The sequence below is a fragment of the Sciurus carolinensis genome, chromosome 6 (assembly GCF_902686445.1).
Source record: "Sciurus carolinensis chromosome 6, mSciCar1.2, whole genome shotgun sequence".
NCBI lineage: Eukaryota > Metazoa > Chordata > Mammalia > Rodentia > Sciuridae > Sciurus > Sciurus carolinensis.
In genome coordinates this window covers 44,692,229-44,719,039 of record NC_062218.1, presented here as the reverse complement: position 1 = coordinate 44,719,039, position 26,811 = coordinate 44,692,229, and the positions used below count along the sequence as shown (strand labels likewise).

The 26,811-nt window shown below is 34.7% G+C and overlaps 1 protein-coding gene across 3 annotated transcripts in view; it reads right to left on the bottom strand.

The window, feature by feature from the left end:
- Positions 1 to 23,628, bottom strand: part of Ddx4 (DEAD-box helicase 4) — a 53,135-nt gene extending 29,507 nt beyond the window's left edge. For 2 of the 3 annotated variants that reach the window (XM_047556111.1, XM_047556113.1), the window contains exons 1-6: positions 23,557 to 23,628; positions 17,520 to 17,580; positions 12,294 to 12,371; positions 8,755 to 8,832; positions 7,419 to 7,469; positions 4,234 to 4,293 (exon numbers count right to left, since the gene is read on the bottom strand). In XM_047556111.1, coding sequence (XP_047412067.1) covers positions 4,234 to 4,293; positions 7,419 to 7,469; positions 8,755 to 8,832; positions 12,294 to 12,371; positions 17,520 to 17,580; positions 23,557 to 23,628 — 400 coding nt within the window. The remainder of the gene's footprint in view (positions 1 to 4,233; positions 4,294 to 7,418; positions 7,470 to 8,754; positions 8,833 to 12,293; positions 12,372 to 17,519; positions 17,581 to 23,556) is intronic. The other variant, XM_047556112.1, reaches the window with a different exon arrangement.
- Positions 23,629 to 26,811: the final 3,183 nt, after the last annotated feature.

Genomic DNA, 26,811 nt, shown 5'->3' with positions numbered 1-26,811 from the left:
TCAAAAGACACAATAAGATGATGAAGACAATCCAGAAGGGGAGAAAATATTTGCAAATCATTTATCTGCTAACACTCATATTGAGAATAAGTACATAAATTTCAGAATAACAAAAAAAAATCATCCAATTGTTAAAATGGGCAAAGGATCTAAACATAAACAGGTATTTCTCCAAAGATATATAAATGACCAATAAGCACACTGAAAAACTGCTCAACATAAGTCACCATAAAATGTAAATCATAACCACAACAATCAGTATTGGTGAAGATGTGGAGAAATTGGAACCCACCTACATTGAGGGTGGGAATGTAAAATGATGCAACTGCTATGGAAAACAATTTGAATTGCTGAAACAAATGATTTTTTTCATTATAAACGTAAACATAAGGGGCTGGGGGATTGTGGCTCAGTGGAGGAGTGCTTGCCTAGCATGTGTAAAACACTGGGGTTCTGCACCACACAGAAATAAATTAAATAAAGGTATTGTGTTCATCTACAACTAAAAAAAATTTTAAGTTAAACACAAGAGCTACCCTAAAACACCATGTGTTCACATAAAAACTTGTACACAAATTTTATAGCAATATTAGTCATGGTAGCCCAAAATGGAAGAAACCCAAATGTCCTTCAAGGAAGAACAAACAAAATGTGATATATTCACACATGGAATATTACTAAATCATAAAAAAGAATGAAGTACTATCATATGCTTCACAATGGATAAATCTTGAAAACTTTAAGCTAACATTATGCTAAGTGAAAGAAGTCAGACACACAAACTACATATTAAATTATTTCCTTTATATGAAATGCACAGAATCAATAAATCCACAGAAAGTAGACTATGAAATATGGGCAGAGGGGCAGATGGGACTGAGTGCTAACAGGTGTAAGATTTCTTTTGGGGAAGAAGAAAATGTTCTTGAAATAGTGATGATAGTTGCACAACAGAATTAATATATTTAAAACCACTGAGTTACACACTTCAAAATGGTGAATTTTATGTTATATAAAGTGTTAATTCAATAAAAATATTTATCACAAAGTATCAAAAACTCAAGTATAGTAATATGTATTGAGGACTCGAGAGAAAACTGAAAAATGGCTAATGGTTAGAAAACATTAAAGGCCTAAAGTGGGGAAATTCATGAACTGGAAGACAGACTATAGCAAAGAAGCAAATTTTCCCCAATTTAATCTATGGATTCAATGCAATCCCAACAAAAATCCCATTAAGTTTTTACTAAGGTTTGAATGACTGTGTCCCTCCAAAATTCATGTTCAAATCCTAACTCCCAAGGTGATGAGACATAAGGTAGGGGCCTATAGAGAAGTCATTAGGTCATGAGGCTCAGCCCTCATGAATAGGATTAATGTTCATATAAAAGAAGCCTCAAAGAGTTGTTGTGCCCCTTTCACCATGCAAAGATGCAGAAAGAAGGTATGATCTACGAACACATGAAATGAGTCCTCACCAGACACTAAATCTGCTGGTGCCTTGATCTTAAGACTTCTCAGCCTCCAAAACTATGAGAAATAAATGTTATTTACAAGTTACCAGGTTTAAAATATTTTGTTACAGTAGTCCAGACCAAGATTTTTTTTCTAAAAATGAATAAGCTGATTACAAAAATCACACAAAAATACAAATGACTAAGAATAACCCAAGCAATCATAAAAAGCAACAAACTTGGAAGACTTACACTACCAAGTATCAGGACCTATTATGAAACTATTGTAATTACATTATGTATCAATGGTGCAAAATTAGAGGAAGTGATCACTTGAATAGAGCCAAGTTTAAAAACAGAATCATAGAGCTGAAGTTATGGCTCGGTGGATCGGCACTTGCCCAGCATGTGTGAGACTCTGGGTTCAATACTCAGCACCACATATAAATAAATAAAATAAAAAGATCCACTGACAACTAAAAAAAAATTTTAAAAAATCAGATACATGTATTTCTGTGACTAGTTAAGGACAAAAGCAATACCATCCTGTAATTGGAAGAAAAAGTCTTTTCAATAAGTGACATTAAGTCAAATGGATATCGACCCATACAGAAAAAACACACCTTGATTTTTATATAAAAATAAATTCCCAGTGGCTCGGGAACCTGAGTCAAGAGGATTTCAAGCTCAAAGCCAGGCTCAGCAACTAAGTGAGGCCTTAAGCAACTTGGTGAGACCCTGTCTCAAAAAATTTTAAAAAGGGCTGGGAATGTGGCTCAGTGGTTAAGCACCCCTGGGTTCAATCCCCAGTACCAAAAAAAAAAAAAAAAAAAGCAGGCACTAAACATAAAGATAGTAAACTGTTTTTGATTAACATGAATAACTTCTATTCACCAAAAGACCTACAACATAAATGCCATACAGGAATATATGTACTATTCTTGAAACTCTGCTGTAAGTTTTAAATCATTTACAAATTAAAAGGTAAAAATAAAGATGCCCAATAAAAAAAAATAGGTATGAGACAGGCACTTCACAAATGATGCTGACCAAATGGCCAATTGCAGCACTCAATATTTCAGTAGTACATCAAAAATTGCAAATTAAAATCATAATGGGATACACAGCAGAATGGCTAAGATGAAAGAAAAAATGTCAAGTGCATTGCTGAGGATGTGGCAGTATTTCAGTATAAATACTGAAAACATTTGACAATAGTTATCAAACCTAAAAATATACACAGCCTGGAAACTACCAATTCTATTTCTGAGTATGTTCCAAAAGTCATCAAAACACTAGCAATACTTTTGTAATAGCACAAAACTAGAAGTCATCCAAATAGTCATCATTAGAACAGTTGAAGGAAAGAATACTATTCAGCTATGATAATGACCTAAAATTATAACCAAAAATATCAGTAAACCTCACAAATACCTTAAGTGGAAGCCAGATACTTTAAAAGTATGTACTGTATGATTCTCTTTATATTAAGTATAAAAACAGACAAAATTAATCTACACTGCTATGAAGTCATAATAGAGGTAAACCTTCAGGGCAGGCATTGTGAGTGAAAACAAGCTTTTGATGTGCTAGTGATTTCTATTCCCTGACCTATATGCTGGTGAACATCAGGTGTGTTTGGTTTATTAAAAAAAAATACTGCCTTATGTGCTTTTAATATTTGAACCTTTGTCATGCCATACTTCAATATAAATATGCATTTACCAAGTGACCACTATATGCTAAACTTAATACCCTCTGAAGGCATGTCTACAGTGAATTGGAATCAACTACTCTGTAAAATGACTATGTCCCTGCTAATCACCCAACACTGGTCTGTAAGTCAGAATCAAGAACACACAGCTACAAATGGTTTTTGACTGCCTCAAATATGAACTATACTAATTTAGTTAAAATGAATGTAATGGGAAGATATTCACTATTTTCCTGGAAAAAACAAAAATTTTAAAACATAGGCATATTTTTAATGTGTCAAAAACTGCTTTAAAAAAAAAAAAAAAACAGTTCGAAAAGATAGGTCTGTGTTTTTTCTTAAACTTCTGCTTCACCACAACTCCTTATCCTAAGTTTCAATTCAGAAAACGGTCTTCCCTCATTCTTAAATCCAGTATTAGCTTCACTAAGGAAGGGCACCATTCAGCCAGCTAATCATGTAATGGACAAAAGAATGTTCCCAAGTTGCAGCAAAACACTGATGCATCTGACTACCATGTTGTCCCAAACAGAAGGCCCTTTAATCAGGGATCAACACACCTGTAGCGATTTTATACTAAGTTCACAATGGCTTTTGTAGGTTTTGTTGTTCCCGTTTCAACATATCTCCATATATAATTGAAAACTAAGTATAATAATTGTTATACCCTTTCACCTCAAATTCATTAAAGGTAGTGGAGTAAGAGGAAATAATGCTATATTTAAACAAAGATTAATCTACAATTTCTTCCCTCCCCCAAATTTCCAGGGACTCTACTCAAAGACAAACACATCCCCTATTTTTGGCAAAAAATTGTGTAATTTATAACACATTATTGAGATCTCGGGGGGGGGGGGGAAGCCAGTGATATTAGAAAGTGGAAAAAGGGGCACCTACTGAATATTCACTTAAGTATTAGAAGCTGAAAACATGTGCATCAAGGTATTTTTCTTAAAGGTTTTCACCACCAGAATTTTTCTCTCTTTTTTCATCTCCTCTAAAATCAGTTTTGTCAGTTTAGTATCCTTGTTTCAAGTAAAAATTGTTCCAAAACATAATCCTTACCACCTCTCTTGGAAAACCCTCTGTTCCGTGTTTGATTATCTTCACAATCATTGTTAGACTCTTGAATAAAAATTTAACATGTGAATAGCATCCAAATAATTACTTTTAAAACATAACACCTAAATTACATTGTCACAGATAAATATTAAAAATTTTTTTCATAAAACATTTTAATTCTTGAAATAATTTTAACAATGGAAACTTACATTTTAATTCTTGAAACACTTTAACAATGGAAGATACCTAATGTCTCTAAATATTAAACATTAAGTATATAATTGAAAACCCACTATTTCCCAAGTGTTATCTTAGGAAAAATAAGCCAAAAAGGAAGAATTTCATAAATGTCAATTTGATTAAATATAGTTCCACCATTATCTAAACTATTAAGTAATCAAGTGATTACTTAATGTGAACCACAGACCACTAGAAATACATGACAATACTATTTATAATATCGTATTTTTCTGTCATTTACTGTTCTTCATAATGGAGAAATTGATGCTTTCTTAAATATATATGCCAGTTTTTCCTCATCTGTCCTAATTAAATAATTTAAGGATATCCTGGCTTTTCTGTTTTTAATGACATTAGCAAGCAACATTAAAAGGTTTTTTGTTTTTTAACAATAGAGTAAGAGGATCCCTAGGAGTTACTAGGAGAACTGGTTATAAATAAAATGCCCAGGTCCCACTCCTAGAGTTTCTTCAGAGAATGTAGAGTGACTATAAAGTAGGAATAATTTTTCAAAATTTAAAAGTTCTATGTTACTAATATAACTTTAAGCTTTCCTGAAGATTCAACCAAAATCACATTTGAGAACTAGAGATGATTTCAAGAGATCTATGTAGCAGGGCACAGTGATGTACACCTATAATCCCAGCGATTCAAAAGTTCAAAGCTGGCCTCAGCAATTTAGATCCTAAGTAACTCAGTGAGACTTTATCTCTAAATAAAATATTAAAAAGGGCTGGGGATGTGGCTCAGTGGTTAAGCACCACTGGGTTTAATCCCTGGGACCAAAAAATAGAAAAAGAGATCTTTGTACATGTAATTAATGTTTAATAACTAAGAACTTTAACAATAATGATATCAAGAAACCAAACAGCTTGTAAGCCCATCAACTAAATTCCTGTGTAAAAAGCACCAGTCTACTTAATGTTTTAATTTTACCAAAAATAATGACCCAGGCTCCTATTTGAGCTGTGGTAGACAACTGACAAGCATTCCTGAAGAGTCACCTAACAAGACAACTACTTGGACAAAATTTAATGTAAGGGAGATTAACAGGAAATGAATTTTAGAAGAAAGGCTGGCCCTGATATAATGATGATAGATAATATTTGTTGCCTTAAAGAAAAAATTCTACTGATTAATTTGGAATTTGACAAGAACAAAAAAGTCTTACATTATTCTTTGACCAATCTGTCAAAAAAAAAAAAAAAAAAAAAAACCCTGAACTCCTATCACTACACTACACCAGCCCAGGAAAACTAGACAACGGGGTATTGGGGGGGCACAAAACACTACTTCTGTGCAAGTAAAAATTTCTACCTTGATCTCCTCCTGAGTTTGTCACTACTTTTGAGAACAAAAGAATCTGGACCATATGTTATTGTTTTTTCATTTAGGATAACTAAGAATAAAAACAGAAGAAAGTGAACCAAAGTGAAGAAAGCAGACCACTTTGGAGAAAGTGAGCTCTCTCAAGTCTGGGAGAAACTGTGGAATTTGTGGGAGTTCCTTGGCCCACCATCTCTAGGAAGGAATGAAAGACAACTGGAAGGTCTTTGCAGAAGTGGAAATAGTTGTAAATATTCAATGGGTTAAAAGTAGGGAGGTTAAAATAGAAACAGTAGAAAGAGTAAAGAAAAACATGGTGATGTTTTTTTCCTCAAATAAATACTAGTTCTATGTTGTGTGCTTTCATTTGAATAGGAAAGAAAACAAGCAAAGAGAGAGAGAATGAGACTGGCAATAGTTCGGGGAAATCATCTTAAGTGATATATTAAAATCCAACCTTATTTCAGAAGAGTTTTTAAAGTGATCAGGTCTGGTTCTTGAGTTTAACTTTGTGAATCAAAGAGATTAATAAAATCAAGCCTCAAACATCATTTTCCCCCCTTTGATGCCAAGGATCAAATTCAGGACTTCATCCATGTTCAACAAGCACTCTACCACTGAGCTATAAACCTAACCCAAGCCTCAAACATTTAATGAAGAAATACAGGTGATCACAAATGTATCTGATACTGAGTTTTGTGCTTTCACATGAATTCTCACTTAGTCTGCCTAACAACCTATAAAATGGATGGTCTCCATTTTACAGACTATAATACTATGGATTAGAGAGATTAAGCAATTTATTCCACTATCATTCAATTAGCAGGTAGCAGGATGCTCCAAAGTGTATGCTATAAAGATTCTACAACAAAGGTTATCAAAGGAGGTATAATCACCAGAGATGCTTTTTAAATATAAGTTTCGAAGTCTCACCCAAATATTCAGTTTTAGGAAAGCAATATTCATATGGTAGTCCATACTCTTGATAATATTATTCTAGTCACAGTATTTTCCCAAACCAGCGTGTATCTTTGAAAAAATGCTTTTAACTTCAGCAGTGATTCACAGACTCTTTCTCACAGACTTAAATTGTGAATGGTACCAAACTGTATTTATATATGGAGATGAATTATAATTTTGGATTTGCTCTTTCTATTGGGGGGGGTATGGGGGATTGCTGAGCCACATCCCCAGCCCTGTTTTTTATTTAGAGACGGTCTCACTGCCTTGCTTTTGTTGAGGCTGGCTCTGAACTTGTGATCCTCCTGCCTCAGCCTCCCAAGCTGCTGGAATTAGAGGGCATTCACCACCATGCCCAGCTGGAATTGCTCTTTCTACTATCATTTTTTCTAAAGGTAGTACAGCATTCAAAAGTTGTACCTCCTAGATTAACTAAGGCAGGTGGCAAAAGACCAAATTAGGATGCCTGAATTCTTTATCTACAAACCAATATCTCTGGCAAGGGCCCCAGATACAGCTGCTTCATAAAACTGGCTTTAAAGAAATTAAAATACTTAATTGTTCAGATTAAATACTTGTTCAGATTAAAATATTTAATTTCCCTTTAGCATGTCTTCTTAATATTACATTTTTTAAAGTAACTACAAAAACAAGGAACTTACCTTTCCAGAAACCAGAACTATCACCTTCTTCAAATTTGTTATTTGAAAAACCTAAACAAAATATAAAATAAACTTGCAAACTTTTGAAAGCAATTTCCTATTCCTATATGGTTAAAAAAATCACTTTTCAGAGACTTGTTATGGCACCCCCTTAAAATAAGATAAACCATAAATAATTACACACAGAGATACTGAATGAGAACTCTGATTCAAGCTGTAAGATTTTAGCCTTATGTCAGTTTATCAGCTCCATTCTCTCAAGGTCAAAAACAACTTTCTTTTCAGTCAATTTTATATTTCATCAAATGTCCTAAACTCCTCTATATGTATGTGGCAAGAGAGTGGTGTATGTCAGTATAACAACTGTATACTATCTATTCAAAATACCAGAAATTTAAAAATTTTACAAATGAATTTGCAATCTGTTCATCTATCACAGGACAACTAAATTATAATCCAATACATAAATTTTCCCTTCTCAGTAACATGGAAATCCTGTTAATTTCTTCTACTTTACCATTTAATAACAAGAACAAAAAAAAAATCTTTCATCAATGTCCGCTTTCAAATTTGTCATTTCATAAACACCTATGTCTAAGAAAGACAACCTTGCTATATGATTGAATAACAAAAGATTTTTCCTTGAACAGATATATTATTTCAAAATATATAAACTCTAGAGAAAGAATATAGTCCCACAAAATCTAATTTGAATTCTTTCATTCATCTAAATATTTGCAGTGTTTGAAGATGCTTCAGAAAAGACTATATTCTATTGCCTTCTACAACTGCTGCTTCCTCCTTATTCTTCCTCTCCCTAAGAAGAGTCAGTGCTGAGTTTCAAAAATCTTGGGAAAGTTTTCCACCTACACATTATTTGACTTGATTATAAATTCTGCCTTAATTATAATTTTTTTAAATTCTTAAGGAAAAAATGTAATTTCAAACTACTGGTTCCTGGTTCAACTAAAAATGGGTATTCAGATTCACCTATGGAGGTCTAAGAGGAATCCCTTGGTAAAGGATGTTGAATATTAAAGAACTGGGAATCATGAGTAAAGTGAATCCACCTGAAGAGAAGTTGCAGCAAGTAGCAAGGCTGTTTAAGGGGGGAGAGGGGAATGGCGAAAGGAACAACATGAACATCCAAAGCAGCACTAACTGCTATTTTAAACTATAACTAGGAAAGTGACAGTAATTCCTTGTGATCCTCATAAATTTTTGAGAAAGGCACATACTTTCTATGTATATTAAAGGGAAATATAAACCAAAAAACTGAAAATTTTGAGATCAACTCAAGTTTTTATTTTTTAATATAGTATAAGCAAACACTTACCTCTGTTTCCAAAACCCTTTCCAACTCCAAAACCGCCCACTGTGGGTGTATTCTCTCTTTTATTAGACTCACCAGCATCTGAAAGTTCAGACAAACTATTTAACATAAAATTAAACACATCCATGGTGGCACATGCCTGTAATCTCAGGAACTTGGTGACTGAGGCAGAAGGATCAGAAGTTCAAAGCCAGTCTCAGCAACTTAGTGAGGCCTTAAGCAAATCAGCAAGACCCTGTCTTAAAATTAAAAATAAAAAGGACTGGTGATATGGCTCAGTAGATAAGATCCCTGGGTTCAATCCCCTATACCCCCAAAAACTGGGATGAAGTAACTCTTTAGGGTAAGGAGATTTTCAAGGATGGGAAAAGAACAGTAAAAGGACTTAAAATTAGTACATAAGATACTTGCAGCTTTTTAAAAAATAACTACAATATCAAGGTACAAACATAAATCTGCTAGTGAAATATGAGTTTCTACTATTTGTTAATTTACTGGAGGATCTTTAACCAGGAAACAAACTTTATGATTTTGTATATGCTGAATGTTCACCTTGATAGACCTAGATATTAGACTCGGTGTGAGTTATTGCCATTGAAAACTTTACACACTCATCCTGATTTTTAACTGTTCTTTTTATAATTTATTTTCCTAGTACTTGAATCTCTTTCAGTCTTCCTACTAGTAAAATTAGTGACTACTTAAGAAAAACAGCTATGAATACCACTCAACATCTTCTTGAGTCTTATTACTATTTGCCCATGTTAACCTTTGTAGCTTTACACTACATAATTTGAGCAAACATTTTAATTCACACCAAATAAGTTCCCCTACTCCACATTGTGAAATTCTAATACTGTGTACCTTCCTTGCTTTCCTATTTTTCCTATCAGACTTCTTTTCACCCTTCAGAAGACCAATTCTTCTATAAAACCTTCAGCACTCCAGACATAATCCTTCCTCTGCACTGCCAATTGCACACTATCTGTACCTCTTTCTAGTAATACTTCTTTTCATCACATGTTTCTGTACCACTAAATTAAAAATCTTGGCCAGGCTTTATGGCCTACACATGTAGTTCCAGCTACTCAGAAGGCTAAGGCAGGAGAATCACTTGAGCCCAGGAATTCAAGACCAGTCTGAGCAAGACTGTAAGACCCCATCTCAAAAACAACTTAAGGGCAGAAATGCAATATCAAGGAGCACAGAAGAGAGAAGCAAAGAAAAGAGAGACAGAACAATAGGAAGGAAAGAAGGAACAGCAGAAACTGCCAAAACAACATAAACTGACACTCTAAAATATCACTATTTTTCTTAAGCATTCCCTGTGATTCCTATAAATTACTTTATCTATCTCTACAATAGTCTGTTAAATTTCTAAAACCAAGTACAAACTTGCATATGTCCAACTATGAGTATTTTCATCAGATCTTAGAGGTATGTGATTCAAGAAGTTAAAGCTGGGGCTGGGGAGATAGCTCAGTCGGTAGAGTGCTTGCCTCGCACAAGGCCTTGGATTCGATCCCCAGCACCCAAAAAAAAAAAAGAAGTTAAAGCTGCTTAGTCATACTTCACAGAACATGAAAAGTGAATCAATATTACGTTTTCAGTAATTAAGTCAACTTTAAAAACACATTTCTAAGTGTACAATTTTTATTCAGAAAAATTATCAGATTAAAACATTATGTCAGATAAATCATAAGGAAAAGAAGAAATACTCATGGGTCTAAGAATTTCTGATTGTATGTGTGGTATAAAAATAGCTTTTTAAAGTACTGACTTCAGCAGAGTCCTGTCAAGGATTCAATGTGTATTTCAACCTTAAACATATAAAAATGATTTGTGACAAAATCTAACATCAAAAAGTATCACACACTCTTCTAATATTAAAATTTTAAAATATATCTAAATACATTAATATTTTAAAATATTAAAAATTAAAATATTCTCAAGTATACTGTTAAGGTATTTATTATTTCTATAATTAGTAATAGTTAACAAAGCCCATATGTGAACCTCTTGGCACAATTACATGATCCAAATCAGCATATCTTGATATGCAAGCTTTTAAAAACATGAGATATATATATATATATATACATTTAAAAAATAAATTATGTCAACTAGAAGGAACATGTCCAAATATAAAATTCGAATCTGTATTTGTTGTATCTAAAATCAAAGTTATGTTTTCCAAATGTCAAATGAAGTAACACATATTAACCTTTAGATTCCAATAATGTAAAAAGTAAATGGAATTACCAATAAAGTCTTTCAAAATAAACTTAAGGAGAAGTGTTATGCATAATTAAAACTACTAAATAGCCTTGCTATGCAATCCCCTAAAATAAACAGATTTTCTTTTTTCTGGTACTGGGAATTGAACCCAGTGATCCTCTACCACTAAGTTACATCCCCAGCACTTTTTTCATTTTGAGACAGGGTCTTGCTAAGTTGAACAGCCTGGCCTCAACCTTGCAATCCTCCTACCTCAGTCTCCCAAGTAAATGGGATTATAGGCTTGTGCTACCATCATGTCAAGCAAGTCATACAGATTTTTAACTTGAGGTTCTAATTATGTTATTGCACTATAAAAATATGATTTAGAATATTTTCAGCATTTTAATATCAAGTCTGAAAAATGGATTATAGGAAAGTATCTCACTGTGTTATAACCTGTCAAATCAAATGTTGGCAATTCTAGAAGTAAAATTTAAGAACCCAAGCTTGGAAAAATAACCTCATAAACCTAATACCAATAAGTTAACAACAATGTTTCCCATAATGTCTTTTCTTAAGAAATACAAAACTCATGCCTGTAATCACAGCAGTTCAGAAGGCTGAGGCAGGGCATAAGTTCAAAGACAGCCTCAGCAACTTAGCAAGACCCTGTCTCAAAATTTAAAACATGTTGGGGAGGGGTTGGGGTTATAGTTCAGTGGTAGAGCACTTTGCCTAGCATGTGTGAGGCACTGGGTTTGATCCATGCTCAGTACCATATAAAAATAAATAAATAAAAGGTATTGTGTCTATCTACAACTAAAAAAAAAATTTTTTAAGGGTTGGGGATATGGCTGAGTGGTTGAGCACCCCTGGGTTCAATCCCTGGTACCAAAAAAAAAAAATCTATATATAAGTGTGTGTGTGCACGTGTGTGCGTGCGCACACATGTGTACTATATACATATACTCTCATCTGAATATGTAAAGCTCTTTACAAACATTCTTCCCAGGTTAATTATAAGAAGAAATCAATAAGCATAAAGAAATTAAGAAACACCTCTGTGGAGCATATGACCAACCAATCTATTAACTAATCAGTCCAATCAACTTAACTATGTCCTACTATCCCAAAGAAGTAAAACAGTAAAAAGAACATTTCCATTTTAAGAAATGATGAACTCACTACTCAAAAAAAAAAAAAAAAAACAACTACATGTTGAGTTATAACACACTTAGCTTTGCACCAAAGAGCCATGAATAATTGAATAATAATTCCATTATCCAAAAGTCCAGGAGACTAAAGAAAAACAAAGATCTTACCTCTGTTTCCCAAACTCCTCCCTGAGGCAAATCCACTTCTCATGAAATGATCTCTTCGAGTAGGTCCATCATCCATTTCTAAAGCAAATGACATTTTGAAAGAAGTCAAATAATAAGTATCCAGGTAGCATACATATTTTAAGCCTCTTCAATGTGCCACGTATAGCAAAAGAGGAATTTTATATAGCAATTTAAGAAAGAAATGAAGAGCCTAGAAGAAAAATGAGTAAGAATATGAATAGGTAACTCTCCAAAAAAAAAAAATGGTGACTAAATCTTACTCATAATTAAAAACTGAATATCAAAAGGAGGAGATAGCAATTTTTGACCACAGGACTGGTTTTAAATTTGCTAATATCCAGAATATTCAAGGACACAGGTGAAACAAACATAAATCACAAACTATATTTAGACTATAAATTGAATCAATCTTGACTTTAAATTAAAAGGTGTATACTTTTTGAGAGTACATTAACAGCAGATATAAAGGTTTTTTTTGTTTGTTTGGTTTGGTACTGGGGATTGATCCAAAGCATACTTAGCCACTGAGTCACATCCTCAGTCATTTTTTTTTATTTTGCATTTTGAAACATGGTCTTGGTAAAGTTGCTTAGGGCCATGCTAAGTTGCTGAGGCTGACTTTGAACTTGTGATCCTCCTGCCTCAGCTTCACAAGTTGGGATTAAAGACATCCATATAACCATGCCTAGTGAAACATATTTTTTATAAGCACCAGTAATAGCAAAATTGAGGGGGCTGGGGATATAGCTCAGTTGACTGAGTGCTTGCCTTGCAAGCACAAGGCCCTGGGTTCAAATCCCTAGTACCGCAAAAAAAAAAAAAAAAAAAAAAAAAAAAAAAATTGAGGGAAAGAGAATAAAGTCAGTCATCCATAGAATGCTATCACATTAATTTCACAGAAATATTTAGCACTTGACACTATAGAACTTTCTTCCACAAGAATGTTTATTTAAAACCTGATAAGCAGGTCACAAAGAAATATAACAAATTTCAAAAATTAATACCATATACACAAAAGGCTTAGAATCCCTTTATATCTGGAAATGGTTTATTTTTCTTTTCATTTTCTTTTTTTTTTTTTTTTTGATACCAGGGATTGAACTCAACACTGAGCCACATCCCCAGCTCTTTCTTATATTTATTTAAAGACAAGGTCTCGCTGAGTTGCTCAGGGTCCCACTAAATTGCTGAAGCTGACTTGGAATTCACAATCCTCCTGCCTCAGCCTCCCAAGCCACTGGGATTACAGGCATGTGCCACCGTGCCTGGCTGGAAATGTACTTTTTAAAGGCACTTCTACAGAACTCACAACCCAAAGAAATACATCAAATGGAAGTTTAAAACACTTAAGAATTAGCTGATGTGATGGCACATGTAATTCCAGCTCCTTGGGAGGCTTAGGCAGAAGGATCACAAGTTTGAGACCAGCGTCGGCACCTTACCAAGACACTCTCAAAAAAACAAAGGACTGGGGATGTAGTTCAATGTAAGGTGCCACTGGGTTCAAGCCTCAGTGCCACAGAAAGAAAATAAATAAAACATTTAGAATTATTTAAAAATGATACATATTGATAAATTTGTATACTAGAAAATAAATCAATGAGCTTAATAGTCATTTCAATTAAGAATGTTAGAAAGCAACAAAATCATGCAAAAGTAAAGAAAGAACAGAAATAAAACAGGAAACAAACACACAATGACTCAACAAAGCCAAAACTGATTCTCTGAAAAGATCAATAAATAAAACTTGCCAGAGGGCAAGCATCTCAAAGTTACGAGATGAAGATGACTGAAGAATTTCTCTAGACAACTTTATTCTCCTAATTTAAAACCTTAAAAGAAATGGAAGCCAAGCACAGTGGCATATGCCTGTAATCTCAGCTTCCAGTTACTCAGTAGGTTAAGGCAGAAGGATCACAAATTCAAGAGCAGTCTGGGCAACTTAGTAAAACCCTGTCTGAAAATAAAATTTATAACTCTCAAAATTAAAAAATTAAAAAAAATTTTTAAAAAGGATTCAGGATATAGCTCAGTGGTAAATCACTTGCCTAGCACGTGCAAGACTCTGAGTTCAACCCCAGTACCAAAAGAAAAGAAAAAAAAAAAAAAATTGAAAAGTTCCCCCCAAATTAACTCACCAAAACTAACTCAAGAAACAATGAAAACCCACACACACACGCACACACACACACACACACACACACACAAAGATGTCCTAAAGAAATTCAATCAGACTTTAAATTTCCAAATCAAGCCTAGAGAGGGTTTTACAGGAGAGTTCAATCAAACTGAGAACAAATCATTCCAATGTCATATGAATGTTCTAGAAATATATTGACCAACTCATTTCACAATATCAGAATAACCTTAATATGACAAAACCAAATTATAAGCCCCTGTTACTAACAGATACAAAATCTCAATATATTAGCCAACCAGGCCCCACAGTAAATTCAAAGCAGATTAATATTAAACTTTTGCTATCTTGTATTATGTCTTCATTTAGTGGGAAGGCTTTCTAGACAATGTAGCTGCTAAACAAAATGCCTAGAGCAGAAAAACCTTAGCCCATATTGGGCATTTTTTGAAGAAAAAACGATATGGTTATATTCTTAATAATCTGTTTTGATAAACTGTCAATCATGTCTGGAAGAAAAGAAAATTTTTATTATGTATGCATAAGCAAAATAAGATCCTAAAAGCTATAGAAATTTAAAAATTTTTTTTAGTTGTTGATGGACCTTTATTTTATTTATTTATATGTGGTGCTGAGAACTGAACCCAGTGCCTCACCCATGCTAGGCAAATATTCTATCTATGAGCTACAATCCCAACCCTTTAGAAATGTTTTTAAAAGTAGTCATATACAAAGGGTTGGGACTTAGAATCTCAAACTTCTTAAAACCATCACTACAATTTCACACACTATCAAGCAATATAAGATTCAAAGTGAAAATTATTTCCAAGTTAAGATTTTGCCCTTATATGATCAATGAAGCATGAAGTTAAGACACTTTCAATTTCCTTTCTCTGAAAGCTGAAAAATGAATTCCAGCAAAGTGAGGGTGGAGGGTTCAAGACAAAAGAAACACAGATCCGGAGAAAATAGAATGGGAGAGAGCTAGAGAAGTCAGTCTATATTAGAACAGCTGGATGGAGCATTCAAATCCTTTTCCAATTAAATAAGGAAATTGATAGATCACATTATATGTTAGAAACTAAATGGATAGTTGTGCTTCTGGCAGAGTGTTTGGGAATGAATTAGCAATAGGAACACAGAATTTCAAGCTAACAAAACAAAATAAAAATTAACTAGCAAAACCAGAGGATTGGGCTGGGGAGATAGCTCAGCTGGTAGAGTGCTTGCCCCACAAGCACAAGGCCCTGAGTTCGATCCCCAGTACCATTAAAAAAAAAAAAAAAAAAAAAAAGAGGATTGAATAAAAGAAATGAAATCATATTATGTGGTTCAAAAGTGAATGGCATATGGGGGCTGAGGTTGTAGCTCAGTTGCAGAGCGCTTGCCTCGCATATGTGGGACACGATTCGATCCTCAGCACCACATAAAAAATAAAGGTACTGTGTCCATCTAAAACTAAAAAAAATTTGTTAAAGTGAATGCCATATACATACTATAAAGTAGTAACTTTATAAAAGAACTACTATATAGTAGTAACTTCATAGCTTATAAGCTCTGACATTTTAAAGTCAGGTAATGAGAATGTTTTTCACTTAATTTTGGAAAGAATTAGATTATAGTAGTTGCTTATAAAGTTTTCTGTGACTATAAGTAAAATATTTGGTATAAGATTCCATTTCTATGAAATAAATAAAAAAACATGTTCAAGTATATCATTCTAAGAGCATAAAAAGGGCATGGAATTCAAGGGCAGGTAAGCCAAGTGTTTATAATAAAAGGAAATATATATAATGCCAGTGGAATACAATTACCTATGTGGGGATATATGTAGACATCTAAAAAAATCAAAGTTAACGGACTGTCAACAGTGGCTAAATCTAGAAGTGAAAGTCAGAATTTCAGATAATTTTGTTTCTTCCTAATTTTTTTTTTGGCAATAAACACATTGAGGTATCAGTTTAGTATATTTTCATTTGCCTGATATATTTTATAATAAGAAAAACTATTTGTTCTGATTTTGTTTCATTAGTCTAAATACTCACAGAACTATAAGCAAAATCTTGGCTTTTAGTTGGTGGTTATTTCAATCTAGCTTTCTGAAAATAGAAACTCAAATCCATAGAGACTCATAGCATAGTAACTCAATTAACAAAGTACAATTGGTTGCCAGGGGCTGCAGAGAGTTGAGTGGGAAGTTATTATTTAGTGGGTATGGAATTTCAGTTTAGGAAGATGAAAGTTCTGGAAGTTGAGGAAAGGTGGTGGCTACACAGCAATGTGAATATACTTAATGTCACTGAACTATAGACTGAAAAAGGTTAAAATGGCAATAACCGCAATAAAATTCTTTCAATGTAGTAGCAATCACATTTCAGCCTGCTTCAAACTTTGATAAAGCAAAAGACTACTGTCTTAAGTTTAACTTCCTAGACTAAGTCTTTCCACTTCTATCCATCTTGTCATCCACATCAACCCTATATTAAAGAGAGTGTATGTGTGCTGGACAATTAAGGTGGAGGCATGCGGGTGGTGGGGCAGGCCAGGCAAAAGTAAGTTCAGAGAAGGGAGTTGAGAGCAGCAGGAAAGGCAGGGCTCTTTTATCTTAACACTCATTTCTCCTCTTCTCTTAGGACCTATCTGAAATTAGTTTTCTTATCTCAAAGAAACTCATGATATCTTTATGGCATGCCATATGTGGCTTGAATAGTTGTTACCCTGGCCAGTCACCATTGAAATCTGCTTCAATAACATAACACATAATACACAACATCATACTCCCTTATGTCAAGAACCCTAACAATGCTCTAGCAACCTGGAAGTCAAACATGCAGCTTCCAGGTTCAACAAAGGTTTTATAGCAACCCACTAACTATACTAACACTATACTTTCCCTTCTCTCTCCTACTCTATCTAGAACTGCCCCCCATCCCAAGATATCCAAATTAGAATGAATTCTCACTAGGGACTTAAAACAGCCCATGTCAAGATATCCACCAGTCTGCTCATTATTCACTAGATGAAATCCTAAATTTAAAGAGTTGCATCTTTTTTACCCTGACACATACCTGATGATGAAGCCGAAGTCCTGTTAAAAGTGTCACCATTTGCTCCAGAAGAATATTTATCCTGTAAGAAGGAAACCAATTTTCTACTTTGCATAATAAGAATATCATCTATTTCACAAACAGAAAATTACAGTAGTAACCCCTTTTCTAGTAGTATGTATTCTAAGACCTCTAGTGGATGCCTGAAACAATGGATAATATCAAATTACTGATTCATACACTCTATTTTTTCCTACACAAACATACCTGTGATAAAGTTTAATTTATAAATTGGGTACAATAAGATATTAACAATAAAATAGAAACAATTATAATAATGTAATAAAATTTATGTAGTGTGGTCTCTCAAAATAACTTATCATGCTGTACTCACTCTTCTTGTGATGATGTGAAATGATACAATGTTAGCTAATAAGAGGAAGTAAAGTGAGTAACAGGCATTGTGATGTAATATTAGGCTAATGCAATGTCAGGAGGACATTGGTGATTCTGGATCATGAACCCATGAAAACATCTGATGGGTAGTACATACAGCACAGATACATCAGACAAAAGGATGACTCACATTTTAGGCAGACACAGAAAGACTGCAGGACATTTCATAATGATACTCAATGGTGAACAATTTAAAACATATGAATTGTTTATTTCTGGAATTTTCCATTTAATATTTTTAAACCATCATTAACTTCTTCAGGTAATAAAAACCATAAAAGGCAAAACCATAGATAAGGGATGAGACTACTGTATGACAACTGAGCTTTGCTCAGAATACAACAATAGTAGATAATAAGGGTTCCTGGGTCATTGGATATTCCTTTTATTAATCATTCTAAGACATATTCACTTAAATACTGCAATTATAACATATTAATATAGTAATTAAAATGGTGGTAAACTACAGTTAAATCTGGTGATCCACCCCATTTCTGTAAATAGTTTTATTAGTGCACAGACCCTCACTTACCTAGGTAGGCATAAGGTTGTTTTCAGACTACAACAGCAAAGTTGGAGTTGAGACTAAGGCCTGCAAAGTCTAAATGATTGCTTTCTGACATTTTATGTAAAGGGTTTGGCTGTCACCTGACTGAAAAGTTAAGTTATTTAAGTCACCCATATACTTTAAAAGTACAATCAAGTACTATTATCATATAAATAAAATCTGACCAAAGTAACATGAATAAACCAATGCCTGCCAATACACAATACAGTTTGTAGAGTTCAGTATTTTACATTATACTCATCAAGTGCTATACAAAGTAGAACACAGAAGGATATTAGTGGATTAACAGTTTCTATAATAATGAAATTTTTAAAACTTCCATTGTGCTTATACAAAATGATTAATGTATCCAAATTTTTATAAAGGAAATCACTCTAAGAAAATTCACTTCTTCACAGAAAATAACTTGTCTTTATATGCAAGTACTCCAGTTCCTCTCCTTTTCCGTTTCCTTCTCTTAGTTCAATTTCTACTACTCTTGTCTTATCTCATTGTGCTTTAGTCATAGTGGCTGTAGTAAATTGTATAATGGTCACTAACAGATAACCCTAATTGCCAGAATTTGTAAATGTTACCTTATTTGAAAAAGGGTCATGGCAGATGTGGATTAAGAATTTTGAGATGAGGAAATTATACTGGATTATCTGAGTGGGTCCTAAATGCAATCAAAAGTGTCCTTAAGAAAGAGAGGGAGGAAAAAAAAAAAAGAGAGAGAGGGAGGGATAAAGGGAGATAACATAAACACAGAGAGGAGATGGCTAAGAAATGCAACCACAAACCAATGTCCTCTTACAGCCACCAGATGCTAGAAGAGGAAAAGATTTTCTCCAAGAGCTTCCAGATGGACAGCAGACCTGCTGAAAACTTGATTTTTAACTTCTGCTTCTAGAACAGTAAGATAATAAACTTCTGTTACCTTATATTACCCAGTTAAGGGTAATCTGTTGTCACAACCATATGAAACTAACACATTCACCTTTTTCCTGGTGCCCTAATATATGTTTGTTTCCTCCTCAGAAGCTTTGCAAATGATGGCCTGTTGGGTCTGTTTCAGGTCTCCTGCTCATGAGTCACTATCTGAAGGAAGCCTTCTCTCTCCACTTGAACCAAATACGTGCGTATGCATACGCGCGCGCGCGCACACACACACACAGACACACACACACAATTCCTTATTTTTTCCAAAGCACTTTTTATCATCTGTAATTGGTTCACAAATATGCTTAATTCTATATCCCCAACTAAAATACAAGTCTTCAATAGCAAGGACTTTATCATGTTCAACACTACCTTCAGCACATAGGACTCAATACAAATATGTTGAATGAATCAGAAGGTTTGTCTGTTTACTATTAGGACACCTAGCTATAAATCATTTGAAATCTCCTAAAGCACCTAAATAAACCAATTTAGCAATTTCAAGTCAGATATAGTGGTGTACACCCTTAATTCCAGCTACTAGGGAGGCTGAGGCAGGAAGATCACAAGATCAAGTTCAGCCTGAGAAATGCAGCAAAACCCTGCCCTAAAATAAAATTCAAGACAAAGGTAGAGATGTAGCTCAGTGGGAGAGCACTTGCCTAACATTTGCTAGATAGATCCTGGGTTCATTCAAATTTCAAAATGTTTAATAACACAATAGAATTTTCCTAAGCAAGCTACAAATAATTATTTTGATAAATACATTTCTTTTCACCTGTACCCTTTTTGTTTCTGGAATGTTATACAAGCTCGTTTTCTTTTCTAAATTATTACTAACTTTGCTACTGCTGCTTAATAAAATTACCACTATGGAGTAATGATCTCAGTTTCCACTTTAATCACAAGAGTTATTTTCTGAAAATAACAAAAATGGAAATATATAGTAGTGACCACTGTATTTAATCACACAGTCATCTAACAAAAAACACTAACAGCTAGTAAGTAAACTAAATATCTAATACATTCATCATAGCCATACATTTGAATACTCATCCCAATAAGCCTACAATGTACAAATGTCAACCACTGAGATTTCTGGAGTTTATAACTGCTAAGTTATCGAATTTTTCATAACCTCACATCTTTCATTTGTCTATTCCCCCCAGGTGGTACATTCACTTCAAAATCTAGATTTTGGAGATTTCGAGTTTTTCTGTGACAAAAAGGGGGCAGGTACTAGAGACTGAATCCAGAGGCACTCAAACACTGAGCTACACCTCAACTCTCTTTATTTTGAGACAGGATCTCACTAAGTTGCCCAGGCTAGCCTCAAACGTGCAATCCTCCTGTGCCTAGGGAATCGCTGGCTGTATTACAAGGTGTGTGCCACCATGCCTTTCTAAGTGCTACCAGAACAGTGCCCTATATAGTGCTAAATTGTATAAGCATATATGAACATACCTCAAAAACTAAAAAGCTCCTGCAAAGTACTCATAAAAGTCTGATCATAGATACTGCTTAAACTGATATTAATCCAAAGCCTGTTTCAAAACCACTTTAAATTTAAAAGGAAAGCCCCACATACTCTTGAGATGCAAATTTATTTAGAACAACCAAACCGGTGCCTTAAAGAAGAAAATGGCAGGGAATAAAAGACCTCAGGTTGGGGGCTGAGGTTGTAGCTCAGTGGTAGAACGTTTGCCTTGCATGTGTGAGGTACTGGGTTTGATCGTCAGCACCACATAAAAAATAAATAAATAAAATAAAGGTATTTTGGCCATATACAACTACAAAATTTAAAAAGTAAAGTGCATTTCTTAAAAGAAAAAAACTCAATTTTTTTCCTCCATAAAGATGTCATTTATCCATCCTTACACTCTGCACTTCTTTTTTGTAAAATATTTAGTTGTAGATGTACACAATATCTTTACTTATTTATTTGTATGTGGTGCTGACGACAGAACCCAGTGCTTCATATGTTTGAGGAAAGTGCTCTACCACTGAGCTAGAACCCCAGCCCCCTCTCTGAACTTCTTAAACAAGGAAAACAAAACTACTGACTACATCATGTTCAAGTCAACTAGGCCAAGTTACTAATTGCACAACCAGTAACAGGTGTCAAGTTCACAGACAAATGTAAAAAATTTACTGTAAATTGGCCCCACACAGATGTATTAAGAAGTGAGGTGGAAGGATCAACATAAATTCACATTCAATTTAGTATTCCGAATGTCAAGATAAAAGGTATGTTACTGAATAGTACAATGATTACAAAAAGGTGAACTTGCAAGATGTAATAGCTAATCCTCAATTTCAGAAATCCAATGCAATACATATGCACAACATACTACAGTGCACTGTGCTGTTTGAAGAGCGCTTTATTTAGACAAACATCTCAAACTAAGAAAAAATAAAAACTGAACAGATGACTTCAAGTCCAAGTGAAAGAAAGTCTATCTGTACACTAAACTTCGTATTATAGCAAGTCTATTAAGAAGCAGAGGGGGAAAAGGAACCATAAAATATTCTCTGACCACATAATTCTATTTTTGAGAAAAAAAAAAATTCCTAAATTAAACAAGTAATAAGTTGTAGGTATTTATGACAATGCCATAATGAAAAACTAACACCACTTTAAATTCCCACAAACAGAAATCATTCATATTATGACAGATCCTTTCCACAGTCTCACATAAGAAATTATCTGTAGGAAATTGATAATATGGAATAATTAGTGAAGAGTGAAAAAAACAAAAAAGCTGGATTCAAAGATTACTGTGAGGGTTGGGGTGTGGCTCAGTGGTAGAGCACTTGCCTAGCATGTGTGAGGCACTGGGTTTGATCCTCAGCACCACGTAAAAAATAAATAAAGGTATATACATATTTTTTAAAAATTATTGTGATAGGGCTAGAGTTATAGGTCAGAGGTACCATGCTTGCCCAGTATGCACCAAGCCCTGCATTCAATTTCATAAAATGTTTGGAAAAATAGAAGGTAGCTTACTAAGATTTTCATTAGTGACTATGCTAGAGAGCAAGATTCTTAGGTGATTTTTCTCCTTTTTTCACAGAAATGTTGTTATATTTTTATGTTGGAAAAAAGATCATAAAAAGAAATTATATCTAAAATAAGTTCCAAGACAAGAAATATAAAATCAGATTAATATTTTGGGTATTGCAATTCAAATTCCACATATCAATCAATTCCAATTAATTTAAAGAACTGCTTATATATATATATATATAAACATATATATATATATATATATATATATATATATATATAAACACACACACACACAAAATAAGGATTTCCACAAAGGCATCACTTAAAATCACAAAGTATCAAAATTGACTTTTGGGCTGGGGATATAGCTCCGTTGGTAGAGTGCTTGCCTTGAAAGCACAAGGCCCTGGGTTCAATCCCCAGCACACCAAAAAAAAAAAAAAAAAAAAAAAAAAAAAATTGACTCTCATATACTCAAATAGGAAATTCTGAAGGGAAAAAAAACTTTTAGAGATAATGTCAACTCAGTAACAATTCTGCAAAAACAATCCCTTAAACTATATTATCTTCTAGATCTTATTGTATTAATTTTTTTAAAAGTCAGAACTGAAACCCAGAAATCTAATCTAGTGCCATTGCTTCTGAATTACAATGCAACTTCCCCAATTCCATTCAAGAAAAAGATTTGATGGCCTGTAATATATCAAACTGATGGCACCATCTAAATCAGCCTAAAATACCTTAAGAGACTTCCTCCAATAAAAACCAATTTTTAGAATTCAAAATATCACTCAGAACCAAACTGTTGGCAATTTTTCATATAAGTGTCCCTCAGAAACATTCAACAACAATTGTACAAGCTTGCTTTCACCTGTAAGTACTAAATCACTGAGATTTAAATAAGTTGTTCATATCACATCTAATTTAGCTTTTAATTATCACATTAACAGATACATAATTCTATCAGAGGCATTCTTTCTCATTCCCCATAAAATAGATAATAACAATCACAAAGTTAAACACTACAATTTAAAACTTCCCCACCAGTTTTTCAACTTCGGTAAAAATCCTATCATTTAATAACTGCATGCTTTAAATTTTATTACCTTCTCAAATACAGGAACATAGGAAGACACATGAGGTTTGATGATTTCTGCTTCCCAATCTTCATCTCCCATGGTGGCTTCAAGTTCTATTTTTATTGGGGGTGGGGGAGGAACAAAAGCACTTTGGCCTTGATTAGATAAGAACTGTATCTTTAAAAGTACAAACTCTTAGTCCAGGGATGTAGCTACATGATGAGCAAATGAGGCGCAAAGCCCAGGGTTTGATTCCCAGCACATCCACACCCACCAAAAAATTAAAAAAAAAAAAAAATTATAAACAATCATTGTTTGCCATACACCTCTTGGAATTGCTCAACTAAGTGTTAACCTTCCCAAAAGGATTTTGCAAAAATGGGGAATTAGGTCTTGCTTATCTAGAAATGGCATTGATATCCATCCTTTTTATCTTTCAAAGCCAGTTGAACCACTTAACTAATCATTCTAGCAATCACCACGTTCCCAAAACGCTTAGGCTTTGTCCCAAAGTCTCTTCTCCCTCAAAGTATACCCCACAAAGTTTGTTGGATATGTTTAAATACTACTCAAGATTTTCCCCTTTCTATGCTTTCTCCTTTTACTCCCGTCCAAAGGTAGACAGTCAGTCTGATTTAAGTATCTTGTTTGCTTGGAGTTGAAGAGGTTGGGGAAAGACAAGAGGCCTTCGAGACTGGAAGGGAAGAGTTAGAACTAAATATCTCCAACAAAGGACAACTACCTCCCCCAGGAACGTTTGTACGCAAACAGTACTGTAACAATCTTTGTACGAGAAAAAGGCTGTTTAAGCGCTGGGAAAAAGACCCTTCGCCTCCCCTGCAGGCCTCAAGCCTCAGGTCACCCACGGGTTTCAGGACCCAGGCAGGAGAGGGAAAGGCTCACAAACAGGGCTTCGAACCCTTGTCCAGCCCATCCAGTCTTCCTTTGGCACAAGGCCCAGCTACAAGAAGCCCGGAGGGCCAGGCAAGCACCCAAAGAAAGTCACGCTCCCACTCACCTCTCCGCTCCCGGTTCTCTCTGGTCCTCTCAGGATCCGACGCCGCTTAAACGGCTGCACGTGCAGACGCAGCCTGCGTCAGGTGCGCAGCTCCAACAACAAATAGCACCAGGCGACCAGCGCCACCAGCCAATCAGCGCTCGGAGGGTGGGCAGGGTCCCGCCTCCCGCCGAGGCCCGTACGTTCCCTATTTGCTCGTGTTCGAGGCTTCAGTGGTAGGAACCGCTGGTCGCCTCGCCGAGGATCTCTTTGGGCTTGTGGGTACACTGCTGGCCGTGGGCTCACTGTCTCCACGTTCGTGGGTGGGATTGTCACTCTGGAGAGGCTCTAGATTTAATCTGTGCAAATGCTGCAAGCAAAAGATGTCCACCTCCAATTTTCTAACAATACAACTAAAAGGCGGGTGGAGTAACACCCTCCCTCAAGTCCTTTTAGTCTTCTCTCCCTCTTTGCCTCGTCCCTGGCGGTTGGCTTCTCTGGTTTTCAATTTCCGAGATGATGGCTCCACATCCGGGAAACCGGTGCCTCAATGTGAGGCTGAGGCCAGTAGAATGCTGTAACCCTTTTCCTCCCTGTAAGAAGGGTGAGGATGAGGCTCCATTCTGGTGGTACCCCAGGATGCTGTAAAGAAAGTTAGCCTATCTGTAAAGTTGGTGGTTCATCTCCGTGAGAAGGAAACAGCCTCCGCTCCAGAAGGAAGGAGGGAATTGGTGCTGGCGTAGGTTGTTTGTCAAGGGCTAGATTTGCAGTCCTCTTTTCTATATCCCTAGGGGCAATGACCAAAACAATGACCAAGGGTTATTTCCATATTTAATGCTCTCATCAATTGAATATTCTCCTCCTACCCACTTCAAAAGTAGGGAAAGCCCCTCAGTATTTTCCCCATCCCTTCAACATAAAGTTGTTCAAAAAGCATAGTTAAAACTTTGCTTTTATTCCTATCATATTTCTCCAAATCTTTAAAGAAATTCCTAGGTATGTCATTTAGGAACATAAATCCTAAGTGCTTACAGACTCAGGCTTGAAACTTTTAGTCTCTAGAACCACTATTACTGTTGCAGCATCAAGAATATGTTAGGATTTATCTAGTTAGCACTTAATATCAGACTATTTACAAAGTGAATTGTTCTTAAAAAAATTATATTTAACAAAGGCCTAGCCAAAATATATTTTAATATAAATGTCATTTAAAACTGGGAACTGGGCATGGTAGAATACGACTATAAGCCCAGCTACTCAGAAGCTGTGGCAGGAGGCTCACAAGTTTCCTGGCCAACCTGGGCAACTTAGCAAGAAAAATTAAAAGGGTAGGACTGGGGATATAGCTCATTGGTAAAGAACCCCTATATTCAATCTCCAGTACTGATATAAAATAAAAATAAAATAAAACTTGGACAGTGTTCTAAAATGAACATATTATTTTAAACACTTAACAAACATTCTCTGCTATCAATTCTGGAAGGGAGTTACTTTCAGGTATCACAACAATTCTTGTTGCTTTCAAATTCCTTATTTTCATAACTATGTGAAAGCAAGCCCAGATTATGAAAAAGTATATTAAAATGAGAATTTAACTTCAATATTGAGGAAAAGATAAATGAGTAGTAGGTGAAAATAATATAATTCAAAAGTTGAACACAGTGAAAAAGAACAAGCATGCTTCAGTAAACAGTTGCTCTTTCATGTATATACCTATAAAATGAAGCCAATATGTTCTATTTTCTGGAACGATCTTAAATTAGTAGTGGTAATACATTGTAACATAGGTGAAAGACTAGAATTCATTTCCTCATTAAATGGACTTTAAATGAGCACCTACTATATGACAGATGTTATACTGGGTACTACAAGTAAAATTAGCCCGTGTTTCAAGGAAGTGAAAAGAATGAAAAGCATAGTTTATGAGACATTGTGTTAGGTACTGCAAGTAAAATTAGTCTTTTTCAAGGTGGTGAAAAGAATGACAGTGGTAGCCAAACCCATTGGCACACACTTGTATTTGTCTCAGGAAGCTGGGACAAAATGATTGCAAGCCTGGTAAATTACGGAGATCCTATCTCAAAATAAAAAGAGTGGGACTTGCGTAGCTCCATGGTAGATCTCCCCTAGGTCCAATTCCAGTACTGGGGGAAAAAATGTTTTGGTTTTTATATTTTTTTAAAGAACTGGGGATGTAACTCAGTGGTAGAGTACTTACCTAGAATGTATGAACCCCTAGATTTAATACATAGTACTATTAAAATATAAAAATAAAAATGAGGGCT